General features: G+C 42.9%; 2 protein-coding genes across 3 annotated transcripts in view; one reads left to right on the forward strand and one right to left on the reverse strand.

Moving 5' to 3' along the window:
- cdh4 (cadherin 4, type 1, R-cadherin (retinal)) overlaps nt 1-11,315 on the reverse strand; it is a 255,715-nt gene extending 244,400 nt beyond the window's left edge. The window contains exons 1-2 of one of the 2 annotated variants that reach the window (XM_037774104.1): nt 10,930-11,315; nt 9,311-9,422 (exon numbers count right to left, since the gene is read on the reverse strand). In XM_037774104.1, the coding sequence (XP_037630032.1) occupies nt 9,311-9,422; nt 10,930-10,983 (166 nt within the window). In that variant the 5' untranslated portion in view covers nt 10,984-11,315. The remainder of the gene's footprint in view (nt 1-9,310; nt 9,423-10,929) is intronic. The other variant, XM_037774170.1, reaches the window with a different exon arrangement.
- The window catches only part of LOC119492355 (inositol hexakisphosphate kinase 2-like), a 1,011,171-nt gene that overhangs the window by 567,052 nt on the left and 430,042 nt on the right, over nt 1-14,077 (forward strand). The window lies entirely within an intron of this gene.

The raw sequence follows: 14,077 nt of genomic DNA on the forward strand, positions 1-14,077 counted from the left end.
TTAGTGTGTAACAAAAGAGGAGAAATGCCAATCAATAACAAGAAAAGCAGCTTCAAGTTATTTGCTAACATTAGCCACGGTTAAGCTCACATTTAAGATTCAAGATTCAATACTTTATTTCCATATCAACATGATTGATTGGAATTTGACTTAGTGAGCTCCGTTAAACAAAGACAGAGAAAACAGTTAAGCCACACACTCATAAAGTAGATAATACATTAAACAAAGTATAAAACAGGTAATATCCATACCCATAAAATAATCATAAAAGCATAAAACAAATGAGTAAAATAAAATCACACAAGAACAGCATAGATAAAACACCAGCACCTGTAGGGAACATCCAACGACCCACTAGATAAAGTGCTTCAAGTGCATTAAAAACGTCTGCCCTAGTGCACAATTATTTAACCTGCCGAGTGGCCTGCAGTCCCAGATTTGTAGTTTTAAGGTGGCGGATAGCTTCAGGATATGTGCCGCATTTAGGAATCACCTAGTTTTGTTAAGAGTTGGATGTGTGATGGTGTGTGAACCCCACGGCTTTACAGTGAGAGCGGGACTTCTGGAGTTTCTGGTCCGAATTGTAGGGCTGCTTGTTAAACTACAATATGTCCTTTTCTACTTCAATACGTTAATACTACGGCTGTCAATCGATTAAAATATTTAATCCAGATTAATCGCATGATTGTCCATAGTTAATCATGATTGATCACAAATTAATCACAAATTTTTTTCTGTTCAAAATGTACCTTAAAGGGAGATTTGTCAAATATTTACTCTTATCAACATGTGAGTGGACAAATATGCTGCTTTATGCAAATGTATGTGTATATTTATTATAGGAAATCAATTAACAACACAAAACAATGACAAATATTGTCCAGAAACCCTCACAGGTACTACATTTAGCATTAAAAATATGCTCAAATCATAACATGGTAAACTGCAGCCCAACAGGCAACAACAGCTGTCAGTGTGTCAGTGTGCTGACTTGACTATGACTTGCCCCAAACTGCATGTGATTATCATAAAGTGGGCATGTCTGTAAAGGGGAGACTCGTGGGTACCCATAGAACCCATTTTCATACACATATCTTGAGGTCAGAGGTCAAGGGACCGCTTTATAAATGGCCATGCCAGTTTTTCCTCGCCAAAATTTAGCGTTACTTAGCATTATTTAGCCTCCTTCACAACAAACTAGTATGACATGGTTGGTACCAATGGATTCTTTAGGTTTTCTAGTTTCATATGTTGCCAGTATCTTCACTCGAGCTTTAAAACTGAGCCCGCTACAACCTAAAAATCCCAAGTTGCGTTAATAGGCTAATGAAATTAGTGGCATTAAAACTAATTCACATTAACGCGTTATTATCGCGTCAACTTTGACAGCCTTAGTTAATATAAAAGGTGAGACGAGTGGGATTGGGAGCGTGTGTAAAAGGAACATTTGACGGAGCTGTGCTGAGTACAAAATCAACAAATAATGTAACACGTTGCTTATGCTGCTGAGTAATTAATGAGTGATGTGTAATGAGTGATTGATTACAGTTTTCAAGTAATTTGCTCAACACTGGTGATCCCTACAGAGGGCAGGTGGAGGATGGGAGTTGGAGACTGAGGAAAGGATTAGATGGTGTCCAGGAGGAGGACTGGATGGATCAGAGGACTTGTGGATCCTCTCCAAACGCCTGAGTCGAGAGAGAGATCCCCTTCATACCCACAAGTGGCACACAAGACAGGGCTTGATGGAGGTCGACTAGAGAAACTGGTAATGGACATATTCTTATCATGCTGATGTGTCGTCAAGTGTTCATTTTTCTGCTAACTTCGGTTTTAATAAGTTATTTGATGCTGTAAAAAGGGGGTGAGACATCATGATTTGCAGCTGTGATTCTCTCTCGCTATCAAGCTACGGCCGTGCTCGGCTCGCAATTGGTTTGGGCGGGTGTGGGGGCGGCTCCACCGCCCGGTCAAAATTATGTCAAAAGGGCAAGATCTACCCGTATCTGGGATATTTCAGCTTCACTTCTGTACAGTGGGAGGAAGGAGGGACGCGTCGTCCATCTTTATTTACAGTCTATGGTCTATACAATGTGTCAGTTCTTCTTTGTATTTCCCAATGTACTTTATTTCTTGGAGGAAGAAAGCTTTGCATGACTCAAAGCCAATCGCAGCTTTGAAAAGCCACAATTTCAGACTGATGATAACGGAAATGGAAAATTGGTTCAAACTGAGCTTTTCCACATTATTTTCTGACAGGCGAGCTTCGTGCTGAGCTCTTACTCTCCTCTTTTCACTCTCTTCTTGCAGGGTTACTGTAGATAAAGCCCTATCTTTTTTCCTATTAATTGTAATAATAATTAACCATCCAATAATCCACCTAAACGACACTGAAGTGTGCATTGTCGCGACAATACAAACAGGGAGGATAACATGCAAGTGAATAATTTGAGCTGAAGAAACACCACTTCAGTACTGGCGGCCTGATTTATATTCAGACGCATGTAAATCCTTCAAGCCTAAAGGAGGAGGAGGAAGAGGAGGGTGAGAGGGGGGTTACACTTGCAGCTAAAAGGTGAAGCAGAGGTCTCCTGGTGGGAAAATTATTCATTTCTGCATTGCAACAAAAAAAGCCAATAGAGTCTTAATCAAGGCCACCGATCGTTAAAGGATGGGATGCAAAGTGTTAACACACATTGATTGTGAGGGAGGGCGGGCAATTAAAAAAAAGGTTTCCGATAACAAATGCAAATAGTATTCACAGAATACAAGGTCATTAATGGTGTTAAACCAGAATTTGCAGACAGTTTCTAAGAAATATTAAAGAAACTTTAAATTTTGTCCATGCATGCTTTTTTTTTTTTTTAAATAAATTTGCCCTTGTCTCAACTTCAGAAATACAGTAGCAAGTCTCTAGTTCCTCCTCCAACAGTCTCTTTCTTATCTGCTAATCCCTTGCCAAGGACTCTCTTTTTTGGCTAACACCATCAGAAGTGCCTCCTTTCTTCTTTTTCCCCCTCATAATAACTCCCATGATTTAACCCACAGCCGGCAGCTCTTGCAGATGCAATCAGAGGTCTGATGATATCGCGGTTAGCTCCGTTTTGAAGGTCGGAATTCGGGGGCACAATTAGCTCACCTCTGTTTTTGTCAGAAGATGTAGATCTTACGCATAACCTCACCCGGTAGAGTGCAAACAGAGACCGCGCACGGCGCTTTTAAAATGCAGCGGGAAGTCTCAGGCGTCGGGGTTCTTCTCCGACAGCTTCTCACGTCTGCATGCGAGGAAGGTCGAGATGAATCATCACCTGTCTCTCAGCGGGGCACCAGATGTGGAAAGCAATGAAACTATCTGGGTTGTAATGAAACGCCATGAGAGCGTATGCCACGACCCAGCGACCAACCATCAGACTAAAGCTAATACCAGTACACAGCGAGAGGGGCTCAGTGGAGATCAGCGCACTAGAACTAATAAAATTCACATGGAAGACCTGACAAGAGGCAATAATATTTCTGCTGACAGCCGGTTTCCCATCTATCAAGAAAACCCTTTTTTTACTTACTACCCCCACTGAGGAAATGACTACAAAACAGGATGAAAAGGATTGTGCCGTGGCATGTACTCTATCTTGGGTGGCTTGCTTGATGGAATTGGCTCAGCATGTATGTCATGTTGTGGGGAGTTTGAGGGATATAGGAGAGTAGCGTAGGTTCGGTAAGAAGGCAGGTGAGATAAAGAGAAATGATGTGGCTCATCTTCTGTACCTGTATTCTATCAGTTCGCCACAGACTGCAGGTCCTGGCTGCAGAGATGAAAGACTCTCTGGAGGACAAGAGAGACGTTCGTGAGTCAGAGGGAAAATGGCATCCCGCTTATCAAATGCCTGGGAACGTAATCCCCCCCCCTCCCCCACCCCCTCAGTTTCTTGGGCCTGGACGTACTTATGAAAGCCCTGTCACTTTGGATAGTAGGTTAGGAGTCAGGAGTTCTCCACAGCGCTGCAAACGCCGAGCTGGCTGTTTCAAAGCAGATATGGCTCCTCGCCAGATAGTCTAATTGGGGTCGTGTTACAAGTCATTTTGTATGTGTAACTTTTAGAGATGGAGTTAAACAATAGGAAATCCAAAGCCGAGAGCGTATAGCTGATGGAGGCATGATCCTCCTTAAATTAATCTTTTAGATTAAAGTACAGTGTGTGCAATTTTTTAACTGCAATAGAAAAAAAAAGACCCAATTTGAAATTAAAAGCCCTGAGATGAAGGAAGCGAGGGAAAGACTTTGTGCATTTATTTTTTCATAGAGCGAGTTCATCTCCTGTGATTCAAGAAGAGACAACGCAGGGACTGAAAATGAAAACAAGCCCGTTCTCTCAGAAAGGAGTCGAGGTGGCGAAGCACGGTCTTTATGAAAAGATATTGTATGCCTGGTTAAGGAGTACACACATCTTGTGATGCCGTCTGCCAGAAAACATTTAGGTACCATCAGTATTTTTTTATCTCATTTGCCAACAACAAAGTGGTCCTCTGCTGCATTTCTAAAGCCCGACATTGAAAAACTGAAAATCGATTTCTCTCCAAAAACAAGCTTTCTCCAATCCAGTAAATCCATCAAAGTCTTTTTCTTTGTCACATAATCTTGGCGACATGAAGCAAAATATGCAGTGAGACGGGCGTCTAAATCACACGGGGCAGTGTTGTTCACCGTCTCTCAGGACTGGCGAGGGGGCAAAGGGTGAAACTCATCACTGCTGTCTTTTCAAATATGCGTTGACGGTGACTTAAAGAGACACTATCCACACTGAACTGTATTTCAAATCAATTTTCTTTTGTGCCGAGGCCACGTCCCCTTGTCCGTGTTCCTAGGTGTCTGTTCCGGCTCTCGGAGCGAGGTGATGGTTTACACAGCGATGTGCAATCGCTGGAATATTTCTTTTCATGGCTTATCTACCCACAGCGGGAATCTGCACGGATCGCGACTCAAAGCCCGGCTGTCTGCTCGCCTGTGTGCCACAGCCTCCCCCCTCCAATCCTGACCCAGCTCTCAGACAAACATGTCCACGGGAGCATGGGATGATTTATTCAGCACAACTTAGCGGCAGCGCAGAGATTTGTCAGTTAGTTAAATAAAGGTCTTTTATGGTCAACCGCAAAGCAATAACAGCCTTTTTAACCTATAATGATGCATTACGATTCAAAAATGACCTTTCAAGTCTTGACCAGACACCTCACGTTACCTACAGGGGACACTATAGAAAAGAAGCCAGCATATGTAATGTATTACTACCTATTTACTTTAAATCACTGAAGACTGTTTTCAAAGTCATGCATGTTTTCCTTCCTCCTGGCAGTGGAACTGGTGTCCATTAATTTCCATTTTGTCACTGTCCAGTGAAACACATCCATCTCCAAGTTTATGTTTTCAGATAGCTTAAAGCAGTTGTTCCCATCGTGGGCGTTGGGACTCATAACGGGTTACAATATGCATATATATGGGTCAGGGACAAACTAGCTTATAGCTAACTCTGGTACAGCGAAGACGCTGTGCCCTGTCCCTGTCAAATAAACAAATAAAAAAAGACAAATATAATCATCAGGGTCACGAAATGACACAAATATTTAAAGTTTCAGAGTTTTACCTCTTCAGGACTCTAAAAACATTCAAATGAAAAGGGAACATCACACTGTGGTTAATATCTATAAACAGATTCTGCATTCAGATGAAGAATCAACAAGAGCAACGGGACAAGATTTTGGTACCGGAAGCGTTCTGGTTTTGTGGTTTCCGAGTAGTATTGACCAATCACGGCTTTGCAGGCTTTGGTTGAATGCAGGTAAACAGGACGGGTGGAGAGCAAAGAGGCTGAACGCATTGGGCGAAATGAAATATGGGAACCAACCGGCTATCGTCTGATGATGATGATAATTTAACTTTTTATTGGTTTAAAATTGCTAATCGGACTGTAAACAACGGGCCTTTCTCAAACCGCCCTCTACACCCTCTCCCTACCTACTTCCACTACGTTTGCGCTTTCGCGTGGAGGGTCCGCCAAATTAAGTGCCATCCCAAACCAATTAGCGGGGAGTGGAAGTGGGTTGTATAACCCTCCAACAGCGAGCCTGCGTCGATGCCAACTTACTGGCCACGTGCAACGTGCCATGTTTTGTGTTCGTCATGGAACACGCTCCGTACAAATGTAATTTCTGTGCAACTACCCATACAAACGTAAACTGCTCGAACTAAGATAGACGTTTAATATTGTCGTACGGATGTTGACAACTTAAGGTTACATTGTATTTAGGATCAAATCTACCCTCGTTTAGTCTAGAAAACAGTAGACGTGTTCATTTGATTATAAAGTGTTGTATATTTTACAGGGACTGTTGCAAAAACCAAGCATATAAATATCAGAGTTAAAAAACGAGAAGATGTTTACAAAAAAATAAAAGAAATGCCACCACAGAAGCATGCGGAGTAAGTTTTATTTTTAGTTTCTCTGTATATTGCATATTCTTTTTATACTTAATACTGTGAACCTTTGCACATCGCCTCCGCTTGATACAAAACCACGGTTATGAAACTATACAACAGTTTCCGTTGGAGAGAGGGAAGTTCGTCCCAAAGCTTGCCGCTGTTTTTATACCCTACACCTTACAGAAGGGTGCTTCATTCAGCTGTGAGTATGACTACAAATGGAGCGGGGAGGGTCCGGTTTGAGAAAGGCAGAATGAGCAGCGCACGGAAGAGAAAGTCTTGGCCTGGATATCTGCTGGCTTCACCAGAAACCCAGAAATATAACCCCTTGCCCCCAGAGGCTCATCCATCGTCAGACTGATAGCTGATGGGTTCAGAGATTGCACTCTGGTTGAACTGCTGAGTGGACATTTTTTGGCTAAAAAGGGTCACAAGCCAAAAATGTGGGGAATCTCATAGGCTCCAAACCCATGTAATAATGTAATGATGTAATGCAGAAGGTAAGCATGCCCTATAGAGGTTTAAGGCGTCGACCATTAACCGCGACATCCCCGGTTCGCGTCTGCTGGGAGCCTACTCTATGTTGCATGTCATTCCCCATTTCCCTCACACCTCATTTCCTGTCATCTCTCTATCGTCAACTCTAGCATTTTTCCCATGGTGCTTACTTGAAAGTAACACATTCAAACATTTAAAACACTCTAGTTTGCCTTAGAAAAAGGTCTGCATTAACGGAAAGTGCAATAAAACACCAGTATGGTCCTTGAAGCACACACAATGGTGCATAAGGCGCATGTAGCTAGAGCATCCACAAACATGTTCTAACACATCCAATGAACTCAGATTGGTGTAATTGAGTACCCACACACGATCCAAACAATAAGATAGAGGAAAAAACATCTCCCCCCTTCCACATCAGCATGAAAAGAGCTGCGGTCCACACATTGTTCAGCGACTGGAAACAGAGGCCTGGTTCACACTGCACCTGCTGGGCCACAGCTCTTTAGTCCTTCCCCCATCGCTCACTGTCTCTCTCTCCTGGGAGACAACAGCCTCGGCCCACAGCGGTCCAGCAGCCCCCTTAGCCGGCTCTGGAGCATCCCGGACCCTCCCTCGTTTCATCCTCGGCCCATTCATTTCCGTGGAAAGTGACAGTTTCAGGTTATACATATTGTGGCGTTAGTATTAAAGGCTTCCCGCCGCTTTGTATCCCACTGTATAGAAAACAGACCTTCAGAGCGGCTAGCCCCCGCACATTCATCATTGCTTGAGGACTTACTGTGAGCTGCTGCAGCCCCGATCCCTTTGAGTGGTCAGATGGGAGGACAGCACGGCTTTCAGATTGATTTTCACGAAGAACAAACACATACAAAATGAAAGCAAAGAGACTGAAAGCAAAGCCGGAGCTGATGTAGCACATAAGGTAAATCAAATTGATGCAGTTGAGCCTCTTTTTTTTTTGGAGTTGTTAGCAGCTAATATGTGCACCAGGACATGTCACGTGTGTGCAACACGCCACCGCCCCCCCCAAGAGAGAGACGTGCATATAACACACAGAAACCAACACATACGTTATCTGTCTAGACACATCACTTTCTGTTAACATTGTTTGGGTCACTAAGGACGCCTCAGCTCATTTCCAAACAGGCAGAAGCCTTGAGCCCCGAGCCCCTTCAGGCAAACTCGCTCCCCACTGACCAGCTGCACTGTCCTTGTCAGCCTCCTAAATAACAAAATAACCTCCAGAATAAGCCAATTGTTTTGCCTGCAGCCGGAAAACACTCAAACAGCTGCTACAATGAGAATGCCATTTCCTCCTGGCAAACAGCTTTTCACGTAATAATGGACAAATATTTGGCTATAAAAGCCGAGCTTATTGTACACTGTGTTGTTGAGATGTTGCCCGAAAGTGTGAGTGTAGAATAGGTTAGAGGAAAGCAATAGGAGGAACGGACTAAATAGTGGGTCCATATTGTTAAAACCAAATTATGAAAATCTGCGAAATGCTGAAGCACTCCTCATCCAGGGGGTCATCTCTTCATTGAGGTTTCCATATAACATGTTATAGAATCACATCCAGTTAACGTCAAAGGTTTTGTTTCTGTGTCAATTATGCAAATGGGGACCCTGGGGTGTGAATGAGACGGGATTTTTTTTTTTTCCATTATGGCAAAGATTCACCAGCAAATAGAAGAGACACGCTGAGAAAACTCCAACATAATTTCAAATGGCAGGAGATGAACCTCGCAGTAGATTCAGCACACTGAAAAGAAATGGAGCGGATGAAAACAGAATTGAATTCCTCCGAAAAACAGAAAGAATAAAAGGGCTGGAACATGTATTACACTGAACAGTGGGAATAAAATGAAAAGTTTTGAGGCTTCCAGCTGCAAACATGCAGAGTAGGGAACAGGCCATTTAAATTAGTCAGCAGCCTGCTGCTTAGTCAATCAAAAAAAGAAGAAATGTATTTGTTTTTACTGTAATCAGTGTAATTTAGGTGTTCACTCATCAATGAAACTCCATATCAAATGACAACTCTTGAACAGGATGCATAACACACCGGCTGTCACGTCTCATCCCAACTGGATCTCTCTGCTTGAACACGTGCACGTCTGTGCTCGAGATGAGCTGCTTATGTTGCGCAGCCACAACCTGAGTGTGTTCTGACCTTCTTTAGGAGTGATGGAGAGCCACGCACCATAATATATGTCCCTCCTTCTCCCCCAACACTCACATGTAGACACACACACTTACTCACTCCATCACGCTATGAGGTTTGGGGACAATAGCAAATACCATCAGTCAATAAATGAGATCCAGCGGAGGGGAGCTTACCTTTGAGGATGCTCTGGCCGTGCAGCACGTCTCTGGAGACAATCACTGTGTAGAAGTTCTGGGAGAAGCCGGGTCTGCACGGGGGTTTGAGGGGCTGGCCTGCCTTACTCCCCTGAGGAATCAAACAAGACGGGCTGTTAAGCATTGGCAAATTGACTCGCAGCAACGGGGTCACAAACTGATCCAGCAGCCTTTTCAGACCGGTATTGAACCTCACAGTCTCTCTGGATGCGGTGAGTGATTTGGCTCCAGACGACAGCACGCTGCACTTGGACCTTCGCAGTGTGTAATAACCATCATCATTATGCACCGTTACAGATGTTGCCATCACGATGATCACATGTTGAGCGAAATACAAATGATAACGATGACCATCATAAAGATGATGACTGTGGCTAGCAGGGACATGTTTAACCCTAAACATCCATACAGCACGCTGACTGGAGTGTGTGAGAGAGAGAGCACAGGGAGTGTGTGCATGTGTGAAAAGAGACCAAATGCATTGAATTATGCTGTTGATTTATAAGCATATTGCAGGCACACAGTTCTTCCAGCAGGCATTTCATCCTCCACAGAATGCACTTACAGTGATACACCTCATTCATCACATGCATTTATGTTTTCATAAAGGAAATATATGTTGCATTATACAGGCAAACCCCTGACTGCACATCAACACAGCTCAACAAACTATACTGCAGCCATTTGAGCTGATTTTAAAGCATTATTTGCATAAGTTTGAATGAAAAGTAGGCAATTCATAATTGTTGTTTTCTTCCTTAATGTCATGCTTCTTAAATAAGCACTAAACCAAACAACCAAGTCATCAACAGAGCCATTCGGACATGTTTAACCCTAAACATCCATACAGCAAGCTGACTGGAGTGTGAGAGAGAGCACAGGGAGTGTGTGCATGTGTGTGAAAAGAGACCAAATGCATAGAATTATGCTGTTGATTTATAAGCATATTGCAGGCACACAGCTCTTCCAGCAGGCATTTCATCCTGCATAGAATGCACTTACAGTGATACACCTCATTCATCACATGCATTTATGTTTTCATAAAGGAAATAATGTGTTGCATTATACAGACTGCACATCAGCACAGCTCAACAAACTATACTGCAGCCATCTGAGCTGATTTCAGAGCATTATTTGCCTAAGTTTGAATGAAAAGTAGTTGTTGTTTTCTTCCCTAGAATCATGCTTCTTAAATAAGCACTAAACCAAACAAGCAAGTCGTCAACAGAGCCATTAATCCGAGAGAAATGACGTGCGTAAAGGAAGTTGCTGCAGCCAACAGCAGGAGAAGCCCCTCCAGAGCCCACTGTCCTCTGCAATAATGCACTGCAGTTGATTTAGGCGAGAGGATGGGGAGTTGTCAGTGACTTTTTTTCCTCCACCGCACTTAGACACAAAAATATTCTTGACCTTAAACGTCGCCGATTTAAGCTCGATTACACGCATCATGTTGCCTTTAGCGCAGCGCTGCGGGGGAAAGTGAGACTCTTTGAGGATCACGCAGCGCTGCAAAGCCCAAACACCAAGTACAAGCACTACAGTACAGCAGTGCAGCACTTCCACTGATACTGTTAGCCGGAGAAATTAACTCATCTTACCGAGGAAGCGCCCACAAGTAAGGTGCACGCCAGGATGACGCAGCCAACGTTCATCTTTGCAAAAAAATCTCGTGTTTGGATGGAGGAAGGGGGAAAAAAGGAGAGGAAAGAGATGAGTCTTCTTCGCCAAAATAGACCTCAGTAATTCCCGGAGCCCTGTTTTCTTCTTCTTCTTCTTCTCGGGTGCTCAGTGAACGACCGTTCCTACTTGTCTGGCGCAAAAGTGCCGCTGAGACAGAAGATGCTGCGCTCCGTCCGGAGGAAGCCGGTGCTCATTGGATAGCAGCGTCACTACAACCACTCCTACTGCTACTCCTACTGCACGGAGGAGCACGGAGGAGCAGGCATGGTGGTGTGCGCGCACACACACACACGCACACACACACACACACACACACACACACACACACACACGCACGCACGCACACACACAGACACACACTAACACACACACGCACACACACACTTACACACGCACACATGCACACACAAACATATACACACATACACACACACAGACACACGCACATTCACATACACACACACACACATTCACATACACACACACACCTATAAACACACACACACACACACACACATTCACATACACACACACACACACACACACACACACACATACACACACACCTATAAACACACACACACACACACACACATTCACATACACACACACACACACACACACACACACACATACACACACACCTATAAACACACACACACACACACACAGACACACACATACACAGACACACACTCATACACACACAGACACACACTCATACACACACCGACACACACACACAGACACACACACACACATGTATCCGCGCTTCAAACGGCTCCCTGGCTGTGATGATGATGATGATGATGATGATGATGATGATGATGATGATGATGATGATGGTGATGATGCCCTGCACACTTCTGGGATCTATTGGTAGAAATATAAAAATGCATTTTCCAGGCTATTTAGATTCATATTTTCACTTGAGATGGAGCAAAGGCAGGTCCGGCGGTGTGAGTGACAAGCAACCATCCGAGTCTATTCATGTGTCCATCAGCTAACTGGAGTCTATTTCACAGCCCAGTTCCCCCCTCTGCCCCTCTGATCCACGCTCTAAGTATACGGCAAGAGCCGCAGACTTATTAGCTTTTTATTAAAGCTGCTATGATAGACCACTGCGGGAGAGGAATGAAAGAAAAAGGCCAAAGAATCAGCAGCCTGTCTGATGATCTACAGGATAGATGTCCATTTGGCCAAATCATTTGGTTCAATATCATATCTTTTTAATAAAACAGATAATTATTACATGTATTGTTATATGTGAGGAACTTTCTGCCACTATCTGAATGCCTATTCACATCAGAGAAGAATGTGGAACCAGGATAAAATGTCTTTTTGACAGTTTCTATTATTATTATAATTCATATTTTAGAAAAATACAATTTGAGACTTGCTATGCGTTCCAATACCCCATACTACCATGCTGTTTAGTATGCCAGAAAGAGATTTAGTATGTGCCAATACATAGTATGTCAAATGCAGTATGCTAAAAATACCAGGAAGTCCGACTATATCCTGTCACATTTTACAGTATGCAGGCCAGCATGCTTATCTGGCTATTCTGACCCACAATCCTCTGCACAGCAGATATATGAGCAAGAGGGTCAAAGTTCAAGGCGCAATGTTATGAAGAAGTAGTATGTTCCAATTGTATGTATACCGTACTACATGCAACAGCACATACTTTGTAAGGGCAGCTGCAGCACGTACTTAAAGTTAAAGGCAACCAGCCTTAGTATTAAACCTTGTAAAAATATATATATATATAAATAAAATAGGCTCGAGGGCCCCTTTTAGTCAATTACTTAGTCAACTAGTCAACTAATCAGTCGTTTTGGTCTTAAATACGATTACTTTAGTCAATTATTTGTTTTTTTTCTTATGCTTTTTTCATGCTTAACGACATATTTCCAAGAACCTTATGAGCACATCTCTGGTAAACACAAGATTTAAAGTGGTGCTTTTGTGTAATTTAGTTTTACAGATTTGTCAATTTAAAGTGGCAGTAGTCAGTATATATTTTTGGCATCATTGGACAAAAATTCCATAATAACCTTTCAGAATATTGTAATTCAAGTGTTCTGAGAGAAAACTAGACTTCTTCACCTCCTCATGTCTCTGTTTTCAGGCTTTAGAAAATGTAGCCCGTGACGGGAGACTTTGACCAATCACAGGTCATTTCTTTGAGAGAGAGTTCCTATTGTCTGTGCTCCAGTCATGTGACCGGAACTTGGCGTTCCTTCAACAGATCTTATAATGGGGCCGGCGTCAAAAACTTTCTCATTTTACAGCTAAATCGTACACTACAAGATGATTCTGAAAACATTTGAGGAGAGAAATAGTAATCTATCTCGCCTACTTCAGCTTTAATCAACTAATCGATTATTTTAGTAGTTATTTTTGGTAGTTGAATAACAATTTCTTTTTCAAGGACAGCCCTATAGGCTCATAAAATTACAGTTTCTGTACCGTCGTGTGAAATAAAGCCTGGGAAAAGTGTGAACTGTGCCTTTAACTGGTCTCACAATTTAATAATGTTGACATTTCCAAAGCCTCAGATCAGTGGCTTAATTTCCATATCTGAGAGGTCATGACAATTTAATCCCATCAAAAGGAATATGACAGCATGGCAGTGTCAATCAACACAGCCCAGTGTCTGGCCCTGTCACTGCCATTCACTCTGCTGCTTTATTTTCACCACCAGCCTCCTACAATATTGAAAAACTGTCTCTGAACTGTTCGGTTTCTTTCCTTTAAAACAGCATCTTCAAAATAAACTGCTCGAGGCTGATAATTAAGGAGTACTCCTAATCTGGTTGACTTCAGCTCAGTGGGTGTTTCTGTCCAGAGGGCAGGATTTTTTTTTTTAAGGTCAGAGATATCAGAAATACACTCCACTCATCTCCCTTCAGGACATTGTGCTTTTTGCTTTTATTATACCCTGGAAAAACTTGGCAGAGGAACAGTATGACGAGGGTTTAAAATGCACGCCTTGTACAATAAACAATGACTCTAATAACGTCACATCTTTGTATCAGTCACTGTCATTTCCCCACATGG

Source organism: Sebastes umbrosus, chromosome 1 (assembly GCF_015220745.1).
Source record: "Sebastes umbrosus isolate fSebUmb1 chromosome 1, fSebUmb1.pri, whole genome shotgun sequence".
Classification (NCBI taxonomy): Eukaryota; Metazoa; Chordata; class Actinopteri; order Perciformes; family Sebastidae; genus Sebastes; species Sebastes umbrosus.